This window comes from Phaseolus vulgaris, chromosome 11, assembly GCF_000499845.2.
Source record: "Phaseolus vulgaris cultivar G19833 chromosome 11, P. vulgaris v2.0, whole genome shotgun sequence".
NCBI lineage: Eukaryota > Viridiplantae > Streptophyta > Magnoliopsida > Fabales > Fabaceae > Phaseolus > Phaseolus vulgaris.
In genome coordinates, this window is record NC_023749.2 from 2,185,809 (window position 1) to 2,205,896 (window position 20,088).

General features: G+C 28.1%; 1 protein-coding gene across 1 annotated transcript; it reads left to right on the forward strand.

Annotated features, from left to right (window-relative positions):
• The first annotated feature begins 8,049 nt into the window (after positions 1–8,049).
• LOC137829225 (COP1-interactive protein 1) lies at positions 8,050–18,514 on the forward strand. Its single transcript, XM_068636023.1, has 7 exons — positions 8,050–8,334; positions 12,181–12,282; positions 13,198–16,383; positions 16,531–16,773; positions 16,907–17,065; positions 17,310–17,465; positions 17,867–18,514. The coding sequence occupies exons 2-7, from the start codon at positions 12,199–12,201 to the stop codon at positions 18,110–18,112; spliced, it is 4,074 nt and encodes a 1,357-aa protein (XP_068492124.1). The 5' UTR covers positions 8,050–8,334; positions 12,181–12,198; the 3' UTR covers positions 18,113–18,514.
• The last annotated feature ends 1,574 nt before the right edge of the window (positions 18,515–20,088 follow it).

A 20,088-nucleotide genomic window follows, 5' to 3' on the forward strand; every position in this document is an offset into this window, starting at 1 on the left:
TATTTCCTAAATTATATTTGTTGAGAATATTGTTTAAATTTAATAATAAGGCTATTTAAAAACAATATCATTCACATTTATCACGTTATTTACACATTTTTATATTTTTATTATATTTATCTTGGTTCAAATAACCTCACATTACAAGAAAATTATTAAATTAAAATCAAATTTAAAGACAAAAAATAATTAATCAATTTATCGACTAAATTAAATATTATTTTAGAGAGTAAAAAATTATTAATATTTAAAGTGGTTTCTATTATTAATAAAAAATATAAAATAATTTCAAAATTGATATCTAAATTAGCTATCAAAGTTTTAGCTATTAATATTTTAGTTTCTAAATTAGTCTATAAAATATTAATAGAAACTAATTTAAAACATGGAGTAATAAGCAATTAAAACATTGGTAGCTAATGGTTAGATACTAATTTAGAAATTATTTTATAAATTTTTATTAATAATAGAAAAGTACTTTAAATATCAATAACTTTTTTAATTTATAAGATGGTCTTTATTTTAGTTAAATAATAATTAATTAGTTTGGTCTCTAAAATTAGTTTTTATTTAACGATTTTCTTGTAATATCATTTTTTTTACATTTTCTTAAATCATCTCAAATTTACTCTCTCATAGTTTTCAAATCTAAACAAAATATTTGTAATGTATTTTATACCTTTATTATTATAAAAAATAGTTTGTTATCTACAAATAATTATTTCTCCTATAATATACATTTAATGTTTTTGATAAAGTTATCAAAAAATAAACACATATAATACAACTATCTCTAACAACGAAGTGAATTCAATGTTTGATTACATACCTATTAATATTTCAATTTGATTTTCTCTACTGTGTTCGTTACAACTAATGTTTGACACAATTAGTCGCACAAATAGTTTGACTTCTTCCTTTCTTATAGAATAATTGAAAATTCGTATTAAGTGTAAAATTTTATTAAACTAACAATAATTTAACAAGCATAGTGAATAGTATTAGCATTTATAAAGAAATTTGTTACATAACAAAAAAAAAAACAAAGATGATATCATAGATCTAATTCAATTTTTTAAGTGCATGATGTCATATATGTTTTAAACTTTTTATTATGAAGTGGACTATAAACTTAACTCAATCCCATAAAACCGGCTCATAAGATTGAGGTTTACACTCACTTATATACAGTGAAATACTGTAATCTCTCGTGATTTCCAACACTTTTTTTAATTATTTAAAGTAATTAAAAAATAAATAAATTGCAGTTTTATATGTAAGAAAGAAAAAGTAGAGTGTTCCTTGAATAGTTAGTTGATAGCAACAAGAATAAAATATAGTGTTAGGGCATTGATTCTTTCAAAAGAAAAGACAATGGTGTTCGTGTTTGCACGCATATGGAGGGCGGTTTGGTCGGTTGTCTGTGGCCGCCACTTTGAGACCAAAAAGCCATTACTTTTCATTTCTCGTTTCACTCTTAATAATCAAACCCACACCAAACTTCTATTACATCACTTCAAATACTAATGTATAATATTCTTTCATTTTTATTTGCAAAAAATTAACCACATATTATTAAAAACAAAATGTTATTTTCATGTAACTACAATATGAAAAGACACTTCAAACTGCTTATATTTTTGGGTAATTTGGTTTTCAAAAAAAAAATTAGTATGGCTTTGAATAATTATACTTGACATTAGGATGTCAAAGCAAATTTGGTCTAGTGGGTCTCTATTGATTCAATTTGTTTAATTTGATAGAGTAGATCACACATCGACTATAGATGAAAACAATTTATTGTATATAAGTGGGTGTAAATCTCACCCATGAACTGGTTTTATGGGGTTGAGTTAGGCTTAAAGTCTACTTTATAATAAGTACAAGCGGAATAGAGAATAGCAGGTTTGTCAGTTTTTATTTATTTATTATTTGTGATATTTTTAAAGATGAATTTTATGTTTTTTAAAATTAAAATTGGTGATGATCAATGTTTTATGTAAAATTTTATTTATATTAATTTTGTACACATCATTCGATTTATTGAAATATTATTTATTTTATTTTGTTAGACATTAAACATTATTTGATTATAATATTAAAGTTTAATTTAATTTTATTGTTCTACATTATATTTTTATTGTTCAAAAAACAATATCAATAACTATAAAAAAAATCAAAACAAAAAATTACAAAAATTGAAAAAAAAAATGACAGATCAACTATTAATCCACCAACTTATCTTATGACAAGACAAATTATCAATTTCAATCTGTGTAACTTTAACAAACCAATCCATAGTCTGCTTTTGACAGACACCAAAACAGACAAATTGATCCGTTTTGTCACTTATACTCAGACAAATAAAGCTTTCTTTTTCAAATTTGACATGGTATAACACAAACAGAATAACAAAAAATACAACCAATATAAATGTGCATTAGTAAAGTATTAATCATATACAAAGACTACTTTAGTTGTCTAAGATCTAATTAAGACTACTTTAATTGTCTAAGGTATAATTGAATTTGTAATACACTAACTTATCATAATTCATTTGATATTAACTTTATACAAAATCCAAAATCAACTCAAAATAAAATGAAATTATTAGCTCATTTTATATTCTTGTGTTGTTCAAATAATTACTTTAAAAACTAAAAAAAATATTGTTTCTAAGATGTCTAAATCATGAATATGTCATTATAAAATAATCTAGCATATATTAATCTATTCAACTCTGATTTAAACTTATTTTAATTAAAATTCTGACTAATTATTAGTCATCCTCATTTCACCATTATCTCAATAATACTCTCTCATTAATAAATAAAATAAAATAAATTTAAAAAAGATAAAAATAATTAAAAATTATCTCAATACACCTAATAGTTCCACAACATTTAGGAATCGAGGTTATTAGGATAATTTAAGACACTTTTAAAGGAGAAAATCATGATAGTTCTATGAGCTTCAAAGTGAACAATATTTTGGATGTGGTAGTTGACCCTAACAATGTTATCTCAATATATCTGAGATCGAAATATTTACGTCGATTGTGGGGATGGAAAACGGTTCCAGAGACGAACCCTCATTCCCCTAGCCCTCAACTATAAGGCTAGTTCTGGTATGTCTAATAGTCTCTCGCTTAAAAGTCGAGACCAAGGATAATTTAAATATATGTTTCTCTTTAACCCCTCCTATGGCGTCTTTAAGAACAAAATCTTCGTGTAACTTCAAGTTCTAAAGAGGACAATATCTCAAATACGATGATTGACCCTAACAATGTTATCTCCTTCAACTGGGAGGCGTAATGCGTCTAATAATATCACATTGCTTAGGAGTCGAAACGAGTAACAATTTAAATATATCTTCCTTTTTTACCTCATAAGACGTCTTTTAAGGACACAACCATGATGAAGTTCCAAGCTCCAAAGAGAACAATATCTTGGATGCGATGATTAACCCTAATAATGTTATCTCAATAGATTGTTGTTGAAACATTGATACCATTTGTGAGGAAGGAAGAATGATTCCAAAGACGAACTCTCATTCTCCTTAATCTTTGGTATTATTATTAATTATTAATTGTATGTGGATAAATGATTTTGTTTGGATTAACAATAAGAAATTGCTATTCTTTTTATTTATAATAATAATGAAAGTATGTGAAACTTTGTTGAGTAAAATTAGTTTTTTTTTTATATATATTTTGGTTAAGAAGTTGTGAATTTTTCTATTTTATTAGGTTGTGAAAATGTAATAGTAATAGTTTAAAATATTTTAATTTCACCCCTGAGGTGTTTCCCTGACAAATTTAGAGTTTCACCTTAATAAATATGCATTTAGCAAGTGGTCAAAAATAAAATTCTAAAATTGAATTGAAACACCACGGCCACAATTTTGTAGTATTGTAAGTAACTTTTATTCTCTATCATTTAATAAATTATCCTTTTTTTCTAAATTAAAACAATATATCTATTAAAATGAATTATTTTAGCAAGTTTTTTTAGTATGTGATATATTTATTATTGTTATTGTTATAGCTGAACTGAAATAATCTTGAGTAATTAAAGTGATTGAAAACGGAAATAAAGTAATGACTTAAATATTTTTTTCTCTGCATAATTTTAAGAATATGCAATTTTAATTCTTATAAGTTTCTAATTACAGATTTAGATTTTTAACTTTAAAAAGCAACTAGAGTCTATTATTAATCTCTCGTCTAATTTAGAAAATTTATAAAATATACAATGAGGAATTATTTTTTTGAAATATTTTATATTCCTATTTTATCTTTAGTTATAATTTAAAATTATAAACAATAAAAAATAAATATTAATGATTTATGTACTAAAATAACTGCATATTACAAATTATTAACTATTATTTTTATATAATCGCCATATTTTTATTTTTATACAAAATCTTGAAGTGAAGAAGCTGTAATGACAGTGCTTATTATAAGATATAACATTAAAGTATAATAAATTTAATAACTTTTATTTTAAATTAAAAAAAATTAAAATATTTGTAGAAATTTAAATTTTGAAAAAAAAAACAAATTTCGTACACTTTTATTCTTTAAATAAGTATTTTTCTAAATTTAAATAATTCTTTTCATTAAAAATATTACATACAACACACTTAAAAAATCATTAAATAAAAATTAATTTTAGAAACTATAAAAATTATTAATATCCAAATAAATAGTATTAATATTTAATTGACTACTAAATTTTAATTATTAAATTAATTTAAATAATAGTTAATTAAATATTAATTTATAAACTGTTTATCAATAATAGAAATTAATATAAATTTTAATTTTTTTTTTCTCTAATATAGTATATAATTTATTTAATATAATAATTAATTATTTTTTTAATGATTTTTTAATAATAATAAATATTTTTAATAAAAATATTTTAATAAATTAATAATATTTTTTTATTTCAATAGTTATTATAATAATAGTATTTTTTTGTCAAAAAAATATAATAATTCACCTTTACAAAAATAATTTATTTATTTATCTAACAAAATAAATAATTAAATACTTTTAAATTTACATCATATAATAATTCAATAAAATTTCATTTTTTATAAATTTATAATGTAATAACTATAATTAGGAAAGTAATAAATTGTTTTATAACTTCACATCTTATCTTGATAAGAACATATTACCTTATTTGCTTTTTGAACATTACTCCCAGATAAGGTCATTATAAGGAATTCAACAAATATCACCATTAGAAAATGAAATTGATGGTACTGAGAAAGAAATAAATATGAACATTCTTTATTAGTTAAAGAATATCATTTTACATTTACTATATGGTATTTAAGGTGTAACTTTTTTTATCAGCATTTAAGATTTAAGGTTTAACTCAATGATATATTTTATTTCTTTACCATTCATTAATGTTAATGATAAAATAGATTATTGCTATTTCATCTCAATAATTAATGTGTTTTTCTTACCAATTTCACATAATAAATAAAAGTGTGATTTATTAAAACATACACCAGTGCATGTTTTTTTTTCTGGTAGTGGTGCATTAAATTTATATACAATCAAATAGACTTCTTATTTAGAAAAAATAAATAGGTGGTTTTTTTTTATCTGTATTAATGATTAAGAATTCACTTTAAAACAAAATAATTATATTTTTATTATTATTTATTATGATTATTTTTATTATTTATGAATATTATTAGTGTTATTATGATAATTATTAATATTGTTAAAGACAATCGAACTTAAGATTGTACTTCAGGTGGTTTTTTATTAAAAAAAAAACAATCGAACTTAATTTTAAATATGATACTTTTTTAATTTAAATTTAAATATGTTAAAATATTATCAAGGTCAATTATAATTCTTTATATGAAATAAATGATTGTATTATTTTATGATCATTAATAAGAATATTGTTATTAAGATTTTGATTATTATCATTATTATTACTGATACAATAACTTATGTTATTATTATTATTATTATTATTTAAATATAATTTATAAATGATTTTGTTATGATATGATATTTTAAAATTAAATAATATGTGAAGAAAAAATATTTTAAAATTTTAAAAATCACCGTGAATTAAAAGTTAGTAAGACCTTACATAAACAAAATACATTTAGTTTTTGAATGTAACATCTCTTTTACCTTACCTAGTAGTTATATAATGCAATTTAATACATTTGTACATATAATTTATCTACAATATTATATTATAAAATATTATTCGTTTATATAGATATTTTTAAATATATATATATATATATTTTTTTTTTTTTTTAAATAAAATATTCATTTTAATTTTTATGTTACTCTTTGTTTCTTTACGGTTTAGATTCATTATATATAAACATTTATTATTGTGTAAATCATGATCATTACATATTTTTAAAACAACAACACAAATAGAAAGTAGGGTAAACTAGTATCTTAAAGACTTTCAACATAACATATGAATCCAATTCAATAAATACAATCATAAACATATGAATAATCACATTTCATGCAATTTCATGTTTTAAACAATCGAGTGTTTACAAATATCTTACGTTCCACTTTATTCATGTTAGAAATCTACTTACATTTGTACATAGACATTTGACCATACTTCAAGAAGACTCATAAATTAATTTAGACTTAAAGATCCGCACCTGTCATACCACTCATGTTAAGGAATCTCTCCACACATCATACTATAAATCTCTTCACACAAACATATGAATCCATTCAACTTGTATGTCAGTTCATATGATGTATTCTGATTAGTTATTTTTCAAACTCTAGACTCGGTCATATGAACCTCCTTCGACTATCATCTCCTAATAATCTTCATCTGTGTGATTCTAATATACTAATAGAGTCAGATATCTCTTTTAGACGAATCCCTAATCAATTCACATTCTAACCATCTCAGTACCGTATTTCCTCATTGAAAATACTATGTCTCGATCACATTCTACATAATTTACAATTCATCGCACTCATCAACATACAATTCAATCACATAAAAATTTATAGTTTTAAAATAATTAAAAAATATCAACATTAATCACTTCACATTTAAAATGTCCCAAATCAACTTAATATATAACAAGTATTTGATTTATATTTTGATAAATGTTACATTTACTTCTTTTAAACACTTAACTTGCATGAATTTAATCAATGTAGGTCTTATAAAGTTGTAATCATTTACAATTTATAAAATGATAAATTTTTATAAGATTTAATTCAATTTTATAGCCTTTAGAAAAGAAAAGAAAAGAAAAGGTAGTTGAGCGAAAATAAGTTGTGAAAACAACTAAGTTAAAGCTTGAACTTAGGGTACTTACGTTGATGTTGGCAGCATTGAGTGCAAGGTGTTGGTGCTTAGTATAGGGTGACGCTAAGTGAATTTGAGACATTAAACATCCAAAAATTTGCATCTCAATTTGGTTAAACATAAAAAAAATGATGTTGAACGAATTGAAGGTCACCCCAAAAATTGCTCAAATAATAAAAAATATATAACTTTAAAAATAAACAAAATATATTAACTAATTTATTAAAATATTAATTATTTTTAAATTTAAAATGCTAATTACATGACAATATTTATTTTGTTTAAAATTATAAATATTCTTTATATAATAAAATTTATGTAATTATATTTTGTATGCATTTTATAATTATAAATTAATTTATTAGCTGTTTTATTTTTAATTTAATAGATTCAACGCTGTTTTATATGTCTTATATTAGATGTGAACTTTTCTGTACAAACTGTTTTTTTTTAAGATTGAATTCAACTTCATTTTTATTAAATTTATATAATAACTCTTGTGCAATTATATTCTTTTATATTATTATTTTATAATTTTTAATTAGTTCTAAATACCACTAATCTAGAAGTTCAGAAAAGAAAAATAAAATAATGGAATTAAAAGATAATATTTGACTTGACTATAGTAGAAAAAGAAAAGAAAAGAAATATTTAGGATTGGAATTTGGTAAATAAGTGGAAAAAGTGTGGCAATATCAAAACTAGCGGCGCCACCCACTTATGTGCCGGATTGGCTGTTACATGACCCCACCAAGCATTGTCTCAACGCTGAAAAAGAAAGAGAAAAAGAAAACAACACTCTTCTCTCATCTCCTTTCACTTCACTTATATACCCCTCTCTTTCTCTCTCATTCTTCTTCATTTTCTCAATTTCCATTATCACACCACTTCATCTCCATTTTCAATTATTTTTTATTTTTCAGATTCAAACAAATTCTAAACGTTTTCTGCAACCAAACCAAAGCAAAGAAACTTTTCCCAGGCAAGAATTCTCTCTCTCTCTTTCCCCTTTCCTTACTCATCTAATCATATATAGTTGCGTGTGGGTTTATCACGCCCGATGAATTGACTAACCACCCTAGTTGTTGCTGCCTTCCACCTTATGTTTTCGGTTATTCTCTCTGTTTCTTCTTTCTTCTTTCTCTGCATCTAAAGCGCTGCTGCTGTGTTATCTTTTCATTCTTCTTCTTCGCATGCAATTTTATTTCTCTGCTTGATCTTATCATGCAATCTTATTTCTCCGCTTGATCTTATCATGCAATCTTAATTTGTCTGTTTGATGTTTGAGACGATCGGTATTCAGCGCGATCGGAACTTATTTATCTATCAATTTGGCTTTACATGATCAATGATTCTGAGCTGTTCTGTATATTCTGTTGCGATGAAGAGTGTTTCACTGCTCTGATCAGAGATAGTGAATGTTTTTAGCCGATCGTGCTGAGTTTAATTAGTTTAATCTTTCAATTTTCATCTCTAACTTTTGTTCTTGTGTTTTTTCAATGTTCGATTTGAGTTTTTAATTTTTTTTTTATAAGTGTCACATTTTTTGCTTCTTTATCGAGAATATTGGTTTTGATCTGGAGATGGATCTCGGTGGAGACAATCAGCCGATTTCTGGTGAGACGTTTCTGTAGAAATTAGAAAAAACTAAAAGTTTCTATAGCTTTCACACATTAGGTGGTGATTTTTTTAATATATTTTATATACTCTGATTTTGATATCCTTTTTAGATCTTGTTTTATTGAATTTAATGGTAAATATATGTTTGATACTGCATGAAGAAGCAGGGGTAGAGGATAAAAAAAAGGCATTAGTTCAAAAATAACTGTCACTGTATTGCCTGCTGTTTAAAAGGCCTTCTCAGGAATCTCAGCCCCTGCCAGTCTCACTTTTGTTTCTAATTTTTTATTCCTAAAGTTCACAACTACCCTTAATCTTTTTGGTAAATCACCATTCTGACCTCCACTTTTACTGACTAAGTTTGTCCTTTTGCAACTAGCCAACTAAGGAGGATTTTGTTTTAAGGAATTTGAAAGTTTTATTAAAAACCTTTTTATGTGACTAAACATACAACAAGGATCAAGTAAAACAAAGAGCTATTTTTCTATAACAGTGAATTATCAACACTTCTGTTTTATTATGCTGATAAACACAACTTCCACTGGATTTTAGTTATTTATTCTTACACAACTATTGTAATTCAATAATCATAACTACAAATAAAAATTTAATTATAATTGATTAGCAGTGTTAACTTTTTTAAATTTTTTTAAAAAATATTCATAGTAAATTTTAATTGGTTTATGGTTTTTTTTTTAAAAGTCTAACTCTACTTAAAAAATTTACTCAACTAGTTATTGGGTACCATGTAACTAAATAAAAGTATACTTTTTTAAATTTAATTATTGCAATATAAATAACAATAAAGTTTTTATTAAATTGAATTTTGAAATTAAAGAAAGTATCATCGTGAAGAGCGCAGATGATTACAATTTACAGTAAAAGTGATTATGAGTTAGCGCTAATGAAAGAAGTGAGAGTTAGGGGTACCGAAAAGATAGTGAAATTAACAAAAGATAGTGAAATTAACGCGCTTTAACTTTGCCGTGTATATCTTTATTTAAATTTTAAAAGACATAACTAAATATGATATGTTTGGCTTTGCTATAGGAAAGGAAAGTGTTGGTGGGGGCTTTTTAGCCAACTATCAAAAGTGGTCCTACTCATATATCATAGATATTAGCAAATTCTGTGATTCATTTTTTATCTTTGAATGTTGGATCTTTGGGTCCCGGGATGTTTATGCCCAACCAACGTTCCAGATGTATTTTTTCTTTTTTATGTTGAAAAGTTATATTGGTAAATTTAATTTTGAACAAAAGTAGAAAAAAATTTGGAGAATGGATCCAAAGCTATGAGGGGATTATAAAGCCATGGCATGGTATTGGTGGTATGGGTGGGTGATGGACATGGAAATGTCTTATGTGTGAGATCAAGCTGTAAGACAGCATTGTGGGGACCCACATGGCATCTTCAATCCTTCACAAAACCAGTAACCAGATCAGATCTTTTGCATGTGTAGTTAATATAATTAAGGGGTTGATTGACCAGTGTCACAAATCCATTAACTACTAATAAATTAACATTAAAAACCTTTTACTAGAAAATATGTGATGAAACTATAGGGTATTGTTAATTTTTTTTAATAAAAATATTATTCAAATTTCTTTAGTGATATTAGTCATCTGTTAATCTTTGTCATTAATTAATTATGACTAGGGTCAGTATTACTTTTTTTTTTACACATGTTAGGGATAAATTTAATGTGCATGGAAATATATACGTGATAACTTCAGTACATCATTATACAATTCAAAAATTATACTTATGTGCCCCTAATCATAAGAAGTATAATTTATCTAATTGTTTAATATTTGACGAATTCATTTGAGTTTTTTCTTATATGAAAATTATAATTCTTTTAAATTATGAATTATTATATAATTATAGTTATAACCTTTAAGAATGATTAGAATTTGTTGGACATAAATACTTTTAAAATATCTATGTAAATTTCTTATAGTTAAGAACAACATTGTATTATTTATTTATTTATTTATCATATTAAATTATCTAATACAAATAATTTCATAAAAAATTCAATATTATTTTTTTTAACTCAACTTACATTATTTTTTTCCAAATTCTAAACAACTAAAACAAAAATCTTATGACAAACTCACCTGAGTATCATTTGTTGTTTTTACCTTCTATTACGTGTCATTGACCCATATATAGTGATGCTTGCTCTTGTGATTAGCTCGATCTTTGTAGCATTAAGTTCTCCATTTTAGTACAAATTATAGAGGAATAGCATTATTTATATGGGGAATGCGAATTATTTATTTATGGAGAAAAGTTAGCTAATAACATTTTTTTCATATAAACTTCATATTCTTATTGAGCTCATTTATTGTGTCATGTGGGAAAACTATCATGACAATGAATTCATGAATGAGGATGCCTTAAAAACTGGAATGATTATATTTTTGGTATTTGTTGTCATAACTTTCTCAAGGGAACTCAAATCTATTACTGCCTCCATGGCATAGTATGTCTGAGGTTGTTTCACACATATTTAAAAATTACCTATTTTTAGATATTTATTAGTAATATATATACTAAAATATCCTTGTTCTCTCTCTTGACTTTTGACTTCGCATTACTCAGTCTTTCAAAACAACTGATCTATTATAGACAATATTAGAATTGATATTTGAGTATCTCTTCAAAAACTAAGGGACAAATTTCAAATGTTAAAACGACAATTATTTTGGGATGGAGGTAGCAAGAAGAATTATGTTATCTGTAGAGTCATTTATATTTATATAAGAATATTTTTTTATCCCATTAATAATTACATGTCATACATTTTTATTGCATAATTTGTTGTACTAGTTACATTTTTCTTTTAGTAAGATTATGTTAAATCTCTTTTAGAGTTTGAGAGTTATGTTTTGGAGGAGGAAGGAGAGAGAGCATTTTTGTCGTTTTAATAAATATTTCTCATTTCATCTTAAAAAAAGTAAATTAACATATTAACCTAAACTTGTTTATTTTTATAAACATTTTCACCTTAATGTTCTTTTTATTTGTATGGTATAATGATAATGAAAATAATAGTGTTCAGGTCAACAAACCCTTCTATTTTTCTTGTTCTTCTTTTATCCACTTTCTTTTATCACATTTAAGGGAAAGTGAATTAAGTACCTCAACAACAAACAACTACATCTAAATTCCTCTAGTGTCTTCTTTTCTTGTAAAGCAGTCAATATAAAGAAGCAACATGGAAGAAGAGACCAAAGTCATATCAGAAGTTCCAGGAACAAAGGTTGTTGTGGAGGCAGATCATAACAATGACAGTATCAAGGTATCATTTTCTTCTTGCACTCGTTATTTTAGAATTTTCTTTTTGTATAAAGTAGTCTCGAGTTAAAAGTTCTTTCTAAAGCTTTTCTTAGCATCATATGTTGCAGTGTTATCGTTATTGCACTGGTCAGTAGGCATCTATTTCCAATTGAATATTTTTATGGAATGCAGATTGTACACACCTACTTCCTTTTTTACTCAATAACTGCGTGCTTGTGGAGATGGGATTGAATTATTAGTATAGGAGACGAGGACTGAATTAGATGATAGAGATTATGCTATTTTTTTTTATATACTTCGTTTAAAATTTATAAATTTCAAAGATATAAATGTATCCAGATAGATTATAAGACACATAGAACTTATAAGATTGTTTAACAATTGATGGTCATTTAGTTATAAGAGGCACACAACTTATAACATTGTTTGAATAATTGATGATAAAATCAATTAGTATAAATTTCAAATACTAGTAAATTGCTTAGAACTTCTATTTCACTTTTTTGATAGGCAATCCTGCTCTATCATAAGCATATGATGGCACTTGAGTTAATTTTATTTTTTATTTGTCTATCTTCTAATTGTTCACCACTAAGACTTTATAAATATACACAATTTCATAAAATATTATTGTCTAGTTGATCTCTCCATCATTGAACAACTGCTTTTGTATCCATATATTATTAGAGTGGTGATATGATCACTTACTGGACTCTTATTCCATTTACAATTGTTTGAGATTATATCCTGTAACTTTTAATATACGATTTCCGTAAAGTAATTTACCATATTTCCAAATTTGTAGATGTTCCACTGCTGGGTCTACTGTTGATATTTGATAGTATTATAGTAGCAAAGGCTTTTAGTACAAACTATACCAATGTTTGATGTTCATTTTTTTATTGACTTATTGCAGGAGACAAATGGAGGTTTGCCAAGTGAAGTAAAGAAAGAAGAGGAAGACAGTGCCTTGGATGGAGAATTCATAAAAGTTGAGAAAGAAGAGAATGCCATAGATGATAAGTCCCACAAAACTGAAAGAAGCTCAGATTCCCCGAGCAGAGAATTTCTAGAAGCTCAAGAGAAGATACAGGAACTTGATGTTGAACTCCAAAGACTAACAGAATCTTTGAAGACCTCTGAGCATGAAAACAATCATCTGAGGGGAGAGATCTCAGTTACAAAAGAGAAATTGGAGGAAAGTGGAAAGAAATACGAAGAGCTTGAACTGAGTCACAAGAAATTGCAAGAGCAGGTGGTTGAAGCCGAGAATAAATATAATCAGCAGCTCAGCAATCTTGAAGAGGCCCTTCAGAGTCAAGAAGTGAAGCAAAAGGAGCTTCTTAATGTGAAGGAAAAATTCGATGATATTAGCCTTGAGCTTGAACACTCTAGAAAGAAGATGCAGGAATTGCATGATGAGCTGAAACTTTCAGCAGACGAGGCTCGGAAATTCGAGGAGCTTCATAAGCAGAGTGGTTCACATGCTGAATCCGAGGGAAAGAAGGTCTTAGAATTTGAGAGATTACTTGAAGAAGCCAAACTGACTGCAAAAGGAATGGAAGATGAGATGGCCTCCCTTAAAGAAGAACTGAAAGGTGTTTATGATAAGATTTCTGAAAATCAAAAGATTGAAGAAGCACTTAAAACAACCACTGCTGAACTTTCTACTATCCAAGAGGAGTTGACACTTTCAAAATCACAGCTGTTGGAAGTTGAGAAAAGACTGTCTTCAAGGGACTCTTTAGTTGATGAGTTGACCCAGGAAGTAAACCTGATAAAGACATCAGAAACACAGCTAAAGGAAGACGTGTCAGTATTTCAAAATCTACTGGCCTCAACAAAGGAAGAACTGCAAGAAAAAAAGTTTGAGTTGGAAACTGCAAGGTCCAAATTGCTGGAGGAGGAAAAATTGAAGGAATCAATTGAAGTTGCACTCAAGAATCAGGAAACACAGTTTCTCAATGTACAAGAGGAGCTGATTAAACTTAAAACAGAAAATGGAACTCTTGAATCAACCTTGGAAGATGTAACCCTTAATTCGAAGAAGTTTGAGGAGTTGTGCACTGATTTGGAGGAAAGACTAAAGCTATCAGATGAAAACTTTCTTAAAACAGATTTTCTTTTATCTCAGGCACTTTCAAACAACGCAGAGCTTGAGCTGAAGGTGAAGTCGCTGGAAGATCTCCACAATGAATCTGGAGCTGCTGCAGCTACTGCTACTCAAAGGAGCCTTGAACTTGAGGGACATATTCAGACTTCAGTTGAAGCTGCAGAAGTGGCAAAAACACAATTGAGGGACCTGGAAACACGCTTCATAGCAGCAGAGCAGAAGAACGTGGAGCTTGAGCAACAATTAAACTTACTACAATTGAAAACCAGTGATGCTGACAGAGAAGTGACTGAATTGTCCGAAAAAATCTCCCATCTCAACGCTAAATTGGAAGAGGACAAGGAAGAGAAGAATCGTATTAATGGCCAACTGCAAGAGTATATGGAAAAGGTAGTTCAACTTGAATCAGACTTGAATAAATCATCTTTGCGGAGTTCTCAATTAGAGGAAGAGCTGAAGATAGTCAATGACAAATGTTCTGAGCATGAAGACCGAGCCAGTATGAACCATCAGCGGAGCCGAGAACTGGAAGATTTATTCCAGAGCTCTCACTCCAAATTGGAAGATTCTGATAAAAAGGTGAGTGAGTTGGAGTTGTTACTTGAAGCAGAGAAATACAGAATTCAGGAACTTGAACAACAAATAAGCGCATTAGAAGACAAATGCAGTGTTTCGGAAGCGCAAGCCAATAAATACCTCAATGATGTGTCTAATTTGACATCAGAACTTGAGGCAGTTCAGGCACGAACCTCAACCCTCGAAATTACACTGCAAGCAGCTAATGAAAGAGGAAAGGAGTTGGAAGATTCTCTGAATGCAATAACGGATGAAAAGAAGAAGCTAGAAGATGCTTCTAGCAGTTTGAATGAGCAGCTTGCTGAGAAAGAAAACCTAGTGGAAATTTTGAGGGATGATTTAAATCTCACACAAGGTAAATTGCAAAGCACTGAAAGTGATCTCAGGGCTGCTGAATTGAGAGAGAGTGATATAATTGAGAAACTTAAAGCTTCTGAAGAAAATGTTATCATAAGAGGAAGAGATATAGAGGAGACTGCTACAAGACACTCAGAACTTCAATTGTTGCATGAGTCTCTGACAAGAGATTCAGAACAGAAACTCCAAGAAGCTATAGAAAAATTCAGCAAGAAGGATTCTGAGGTTCACTCTCTGCTTGAGAAAATTAAGATTTTGGAAGAACAGATTGCACTGGATGGGGAACAGTCTACAACCTTGAAGAATGAATTTGAAGAGAGTTTGAGCAAACTGGCTGCTTTGGAAAGTGAAAACGAAGATTTGAAACGGAAAATTTTAGAAGCCGAGAGCAAGAGTTCACAGTCTTTTTCTGAAAATGAATTATTGGTTGGAACAAACATTGAACTGAGAACAAAGATTGATGAACTTGAGGAATCATTGAACCGTGCACTATCAGAGAAGGATGTCACTACTCAAGAACTTGAGTCGCATAAGAACAGTATAGCTGAACTGAATGATTTACAATCAAAATCCACTAAAATTCATAGTGCAAATGAATCCCGCATTCTAGAAGTAGAATCACAATTACAAGAAGCATTACAGAGGCATACTGAGAAGGAATCTGAAAGCAAAGAGTTGAATGAGAAGCTGAACACACTAGAGGGCCAAATAAAGCTTTTCGAAGAACAGGCACGTGAAGCAGTTGCAACTTCTGGAACTCAGAAAGCTGAGCTGGAGGAGAGTCTCATAAAACTAAAGCACCTTGAAACTGTCATTGAGGAACTGCAAAGCAAGTCACTCCACCATGAAAAAGAAACTTCAGGGCTAAATGATGAAAACTCAAAGCTTAATCAGGAAATAGCTATCTATGAATCCAAATTAAGTGATTTGAAGTCAGAACTCTCTGCAGCACTTGCTGAGAAGGATGAAACAGTTAAAGAGATACTCACCTCGAAGAATGCCATCGAAGAATTAGTGACAAAGCATAGTGCAGAGGTGCAGACATTGAATTCACAGGTACATGAGATACAGACTATTCGTATTGATATTTATTTACTTTTCCTTCTTCCATTCCTATTGGTGGTAACATAATTTTCTGAAATAATCATTTTGTCTAAACCATGATTATTAGAGAATTGATAATGAAATTATATAAACTTGCAGTTATCTTCAGTGATTGATGAGAAGAACTTGCTCAATGAGACTAATCAGGATATAAAGAAGGAACTTCAGTCTCTTATACTTGACCTTGAAGAGAAGTTGAAGGAACAACAGAAAATTGAAGGCTCTCTGAGATCTGAGATCGAAACTCTCAAAATTGAGATTGCTGAGAAATCTGTGTTGCAAAGACAGCTGGAGGAAATTGAAGGGCAACTGACAAAGTCTGCATCTAGACTAAATGAAGAGGTAGTACTGAGAGTTCCTATTTTTTTTTGTAAATGAGTGCAAAATTCAGAAGCATAGTGCCTATCAGAACTAAATATTGTTAATGGACTGTTTTTATTGAATGAGCTTTGCTGATTAATCCGATGCTTTGCAGGTTGGAAGTGTTCAAGCTGCTGCTTCTCAAAGAGAAGCAGAATTAAATTCAAAACTGGTAGACTATGAACAAAAATTCAATGATAGAAATGTGCTGAATGAAAAGGTTGCAGAACTTGAGAAAGAGTTGCAACTTGCACGGGATGCTCTTGCTAACCAGGTATCCCATATCTACTCTTTTACTTGAATTGCATATTTTTGTTCATGTTAGCAAAATGTGTTGAAAGAAAAAGGCTAAAAATGAGATATCTGAACTTATCCTCTCCTCATTGTGTTCTTTTTCTCTTTGGCCACCCCATATAGTCGATCTACCTCTGCCTGCTATCAGAAATATAAAACTCTCGCAAGTGGTGTGCAATTGTGTATCATACTGATTGTTTTTATTTACTTTTTAAAAAATACAGAAAGGAGCAGAATCTCAGAAGTTGGAACTCGAGACAGCCCTGAAGAATTCTGTTGAAGAACTTGAAATTAAGAAAAAGGATATCTCTCTTTTACAGAAACAAGTGGCAGATCTAGAGCAGAAATTGCAACTGGCTAGTGATAAATCATCAGTTAAGGTAATTCTCCTCCCGAAAGTTCCCAACCACCGGTGTTTCTCCTTGAATAATTTCCTTGTTGTTTTAAAGCCAGAAATTACATGATTTACATTCATTTCAATTTCCCTAACAACACAAAAACAAAGCCATCAAAACAATTTCTCAGCAATAGTTTCATTGGCTTCATTTGGAAAGAGGGGGTGGCATTCGGGTGATGTTTATAGAATATAATAATCATGATGGAGAATGCTGAAATTTAGAGACCCAAGTCAAATTAGCTATTGTACATTGTCAGTGTAATGAAAAGTTCAAAACATTCGAGTACAACATAAGAAATGTCTTCTTGTCTACTGTTTAGGTCCAGTCCAGGATTATTCTGTAATCAAATGACATGTTTTTTGTATTTTCTAAAAATATTCCAGGGTGATGAGGGTGTTGATAAAAAAGAAGGGTTGGAAGTGAAATCCAGAGACATTGGATCAAGCCTCTCGACTCCATCAAAAAGGAAAAGCAAGAAAAAGTCAGAAGTACCAAGTGCTCAAACATCATCGTCGTCCGAGACTAATGTTCAAAGTGGCCAGGATTCGCCTGTCATAAATTTGAAGTTCATCTTGGGAGTAGCTCTTGTGTCCATTGTCTTTGGCATAATTCTTGGGAAGCGTTACTAGTATCAGCAGGGTATGTCTTTTGCTTTTGTTTTTCATGGTGATTTTCCCCTTTTTTTTTTGTCCTTTCCGTTGATTAAGATTAACTATCAGATTGAAAGCTTTCTTTGCATGCTTTCAAGCTCAAGTCTTCTGGTTTGGTCAGAAACTTGTTTTCGTTCCTATTCTTAATTTTATGTAAAAGAAATGCGGGTTGGTTAATGTTTTATTTCATTTATAGTTTGAATTTTTAATAATTTGAGTTCGAGTTGTTTTTGCTATGGAGCACATTTTTCTTCTGAAATGATATCTCGAGTGGGGGATTTGGGAAACTAGAAAACGTTGTACCTGAATGGCTAAACTATAGTGTAAACATTTATTTACTTTCTTCTATGTATAATATATGGTCAAATATATTTTTTATTAGGGTGCAGTATTTGCATTAAATTAGGGTGGACTGTGCCCTATTATATTTTGTATTTTGTATTTATATACAGTACCTTTTTTGAAGTATTAATTAAGTGAATTTTATTATTTTGTATTGATACCACTCAATCATGAATATGTACAAAGTAGTATTAATGACCTTTGTAGTAATTAATTAAAAAAATCATAGTTAGTGCAAATTTCAGTTTATTTTTTATACTCTACCGAATACCTTGGGAAAACTAAAATATTTTATAATTATTTGGAAAAAACCACTACGTGCAGGTATAAGGAAACAATCAAGGTAAATTAAATCATTTCATTTGCCTTTTCGTTTTAGAAAAAAAGATTGGCAAAATTTAGATTATTTGATTTGATTGTTATATTTATAAAAGGTATGTGTGTTTTTAATTAAACAGTATAACCAATTCACAAAGAGATAAAGCATATAAGTTTATCTTTAAAACTTTAATAAAAATCCTTATATTTAAAATTCTGAAAATAATTGTGTTATTCATGAAACTCTATGAAATATCTAAGTTCACTATTCTTTTTGATTGAGTTTATAAGTCTCTTTCACCCAAACCACATTGTTCAAACTTATTTTACTATACGCAACACTCCAATTTACTGTTTTCACTCCTCAAATAACAACATTATTATCATCGTCCATTCTAATGTCAAATGAACCTCCACTCATTACCTTAATTACATTATTAAATAAATTACAACTTAAACCTAATTTAATTTCAATTATTACTTTTTAATTTATTTCAAAATACTTATATTAATACATATAAGTCATTATTATTATTTTACAAATAACATTAAAAAAAGTTATAATTTCTTTCTCGTAATATGTCTTATTGTATTCAATTAATTCATTTTTGTACAGAAAATTGATTCAATTTTAAAAACTAGGAATGTGAGAGACATTTTAACAGATACTGAATTCCATCACGTTGAATTCGAATTGAAAATAATTTTAAATCCAAAAATAATACATGTACAACTCTAAATAAATTTACTAATTAATGAACTGTTTTTATTGGTAGGAATTAAACTCATACCAAAGAATTTAAAACAATTCATACACCTAAATAAATATAAATTGATTGACTTCAACCTCTTAATGACTAATATTAATTTAATAAAATATTGAGATTGTAATTCATGTGTTTGATGAATGGAAAGATATTGACACAATAAATTTAATAAAATCTAATAAATTAATTTCAAACAGGAGTATTGGTAATCTTCAAACTAGAACATTAATTATAATTAAGAATAAGTGTAATATTAGTATATATATATATTTTATAGTTCTCTCTGATCCATTTCCATTGTATCTAATTTTATTATCGATATTCTTTTATAATGAATGTTGTCCTTTATTTACAGGCTAATTCTCCAGGATTCTCACGATTTATGCTGATATAGAATCAAAACCTTAAAAGCAAGATCGACAAACGACTCATTAACACACAACATCGAACTCGACCCATGACACTACCGTCCCCTTGCCTCAGGCATAAACCAATGAGGCTAAAAATTCTAAATTATCCTTATAATCT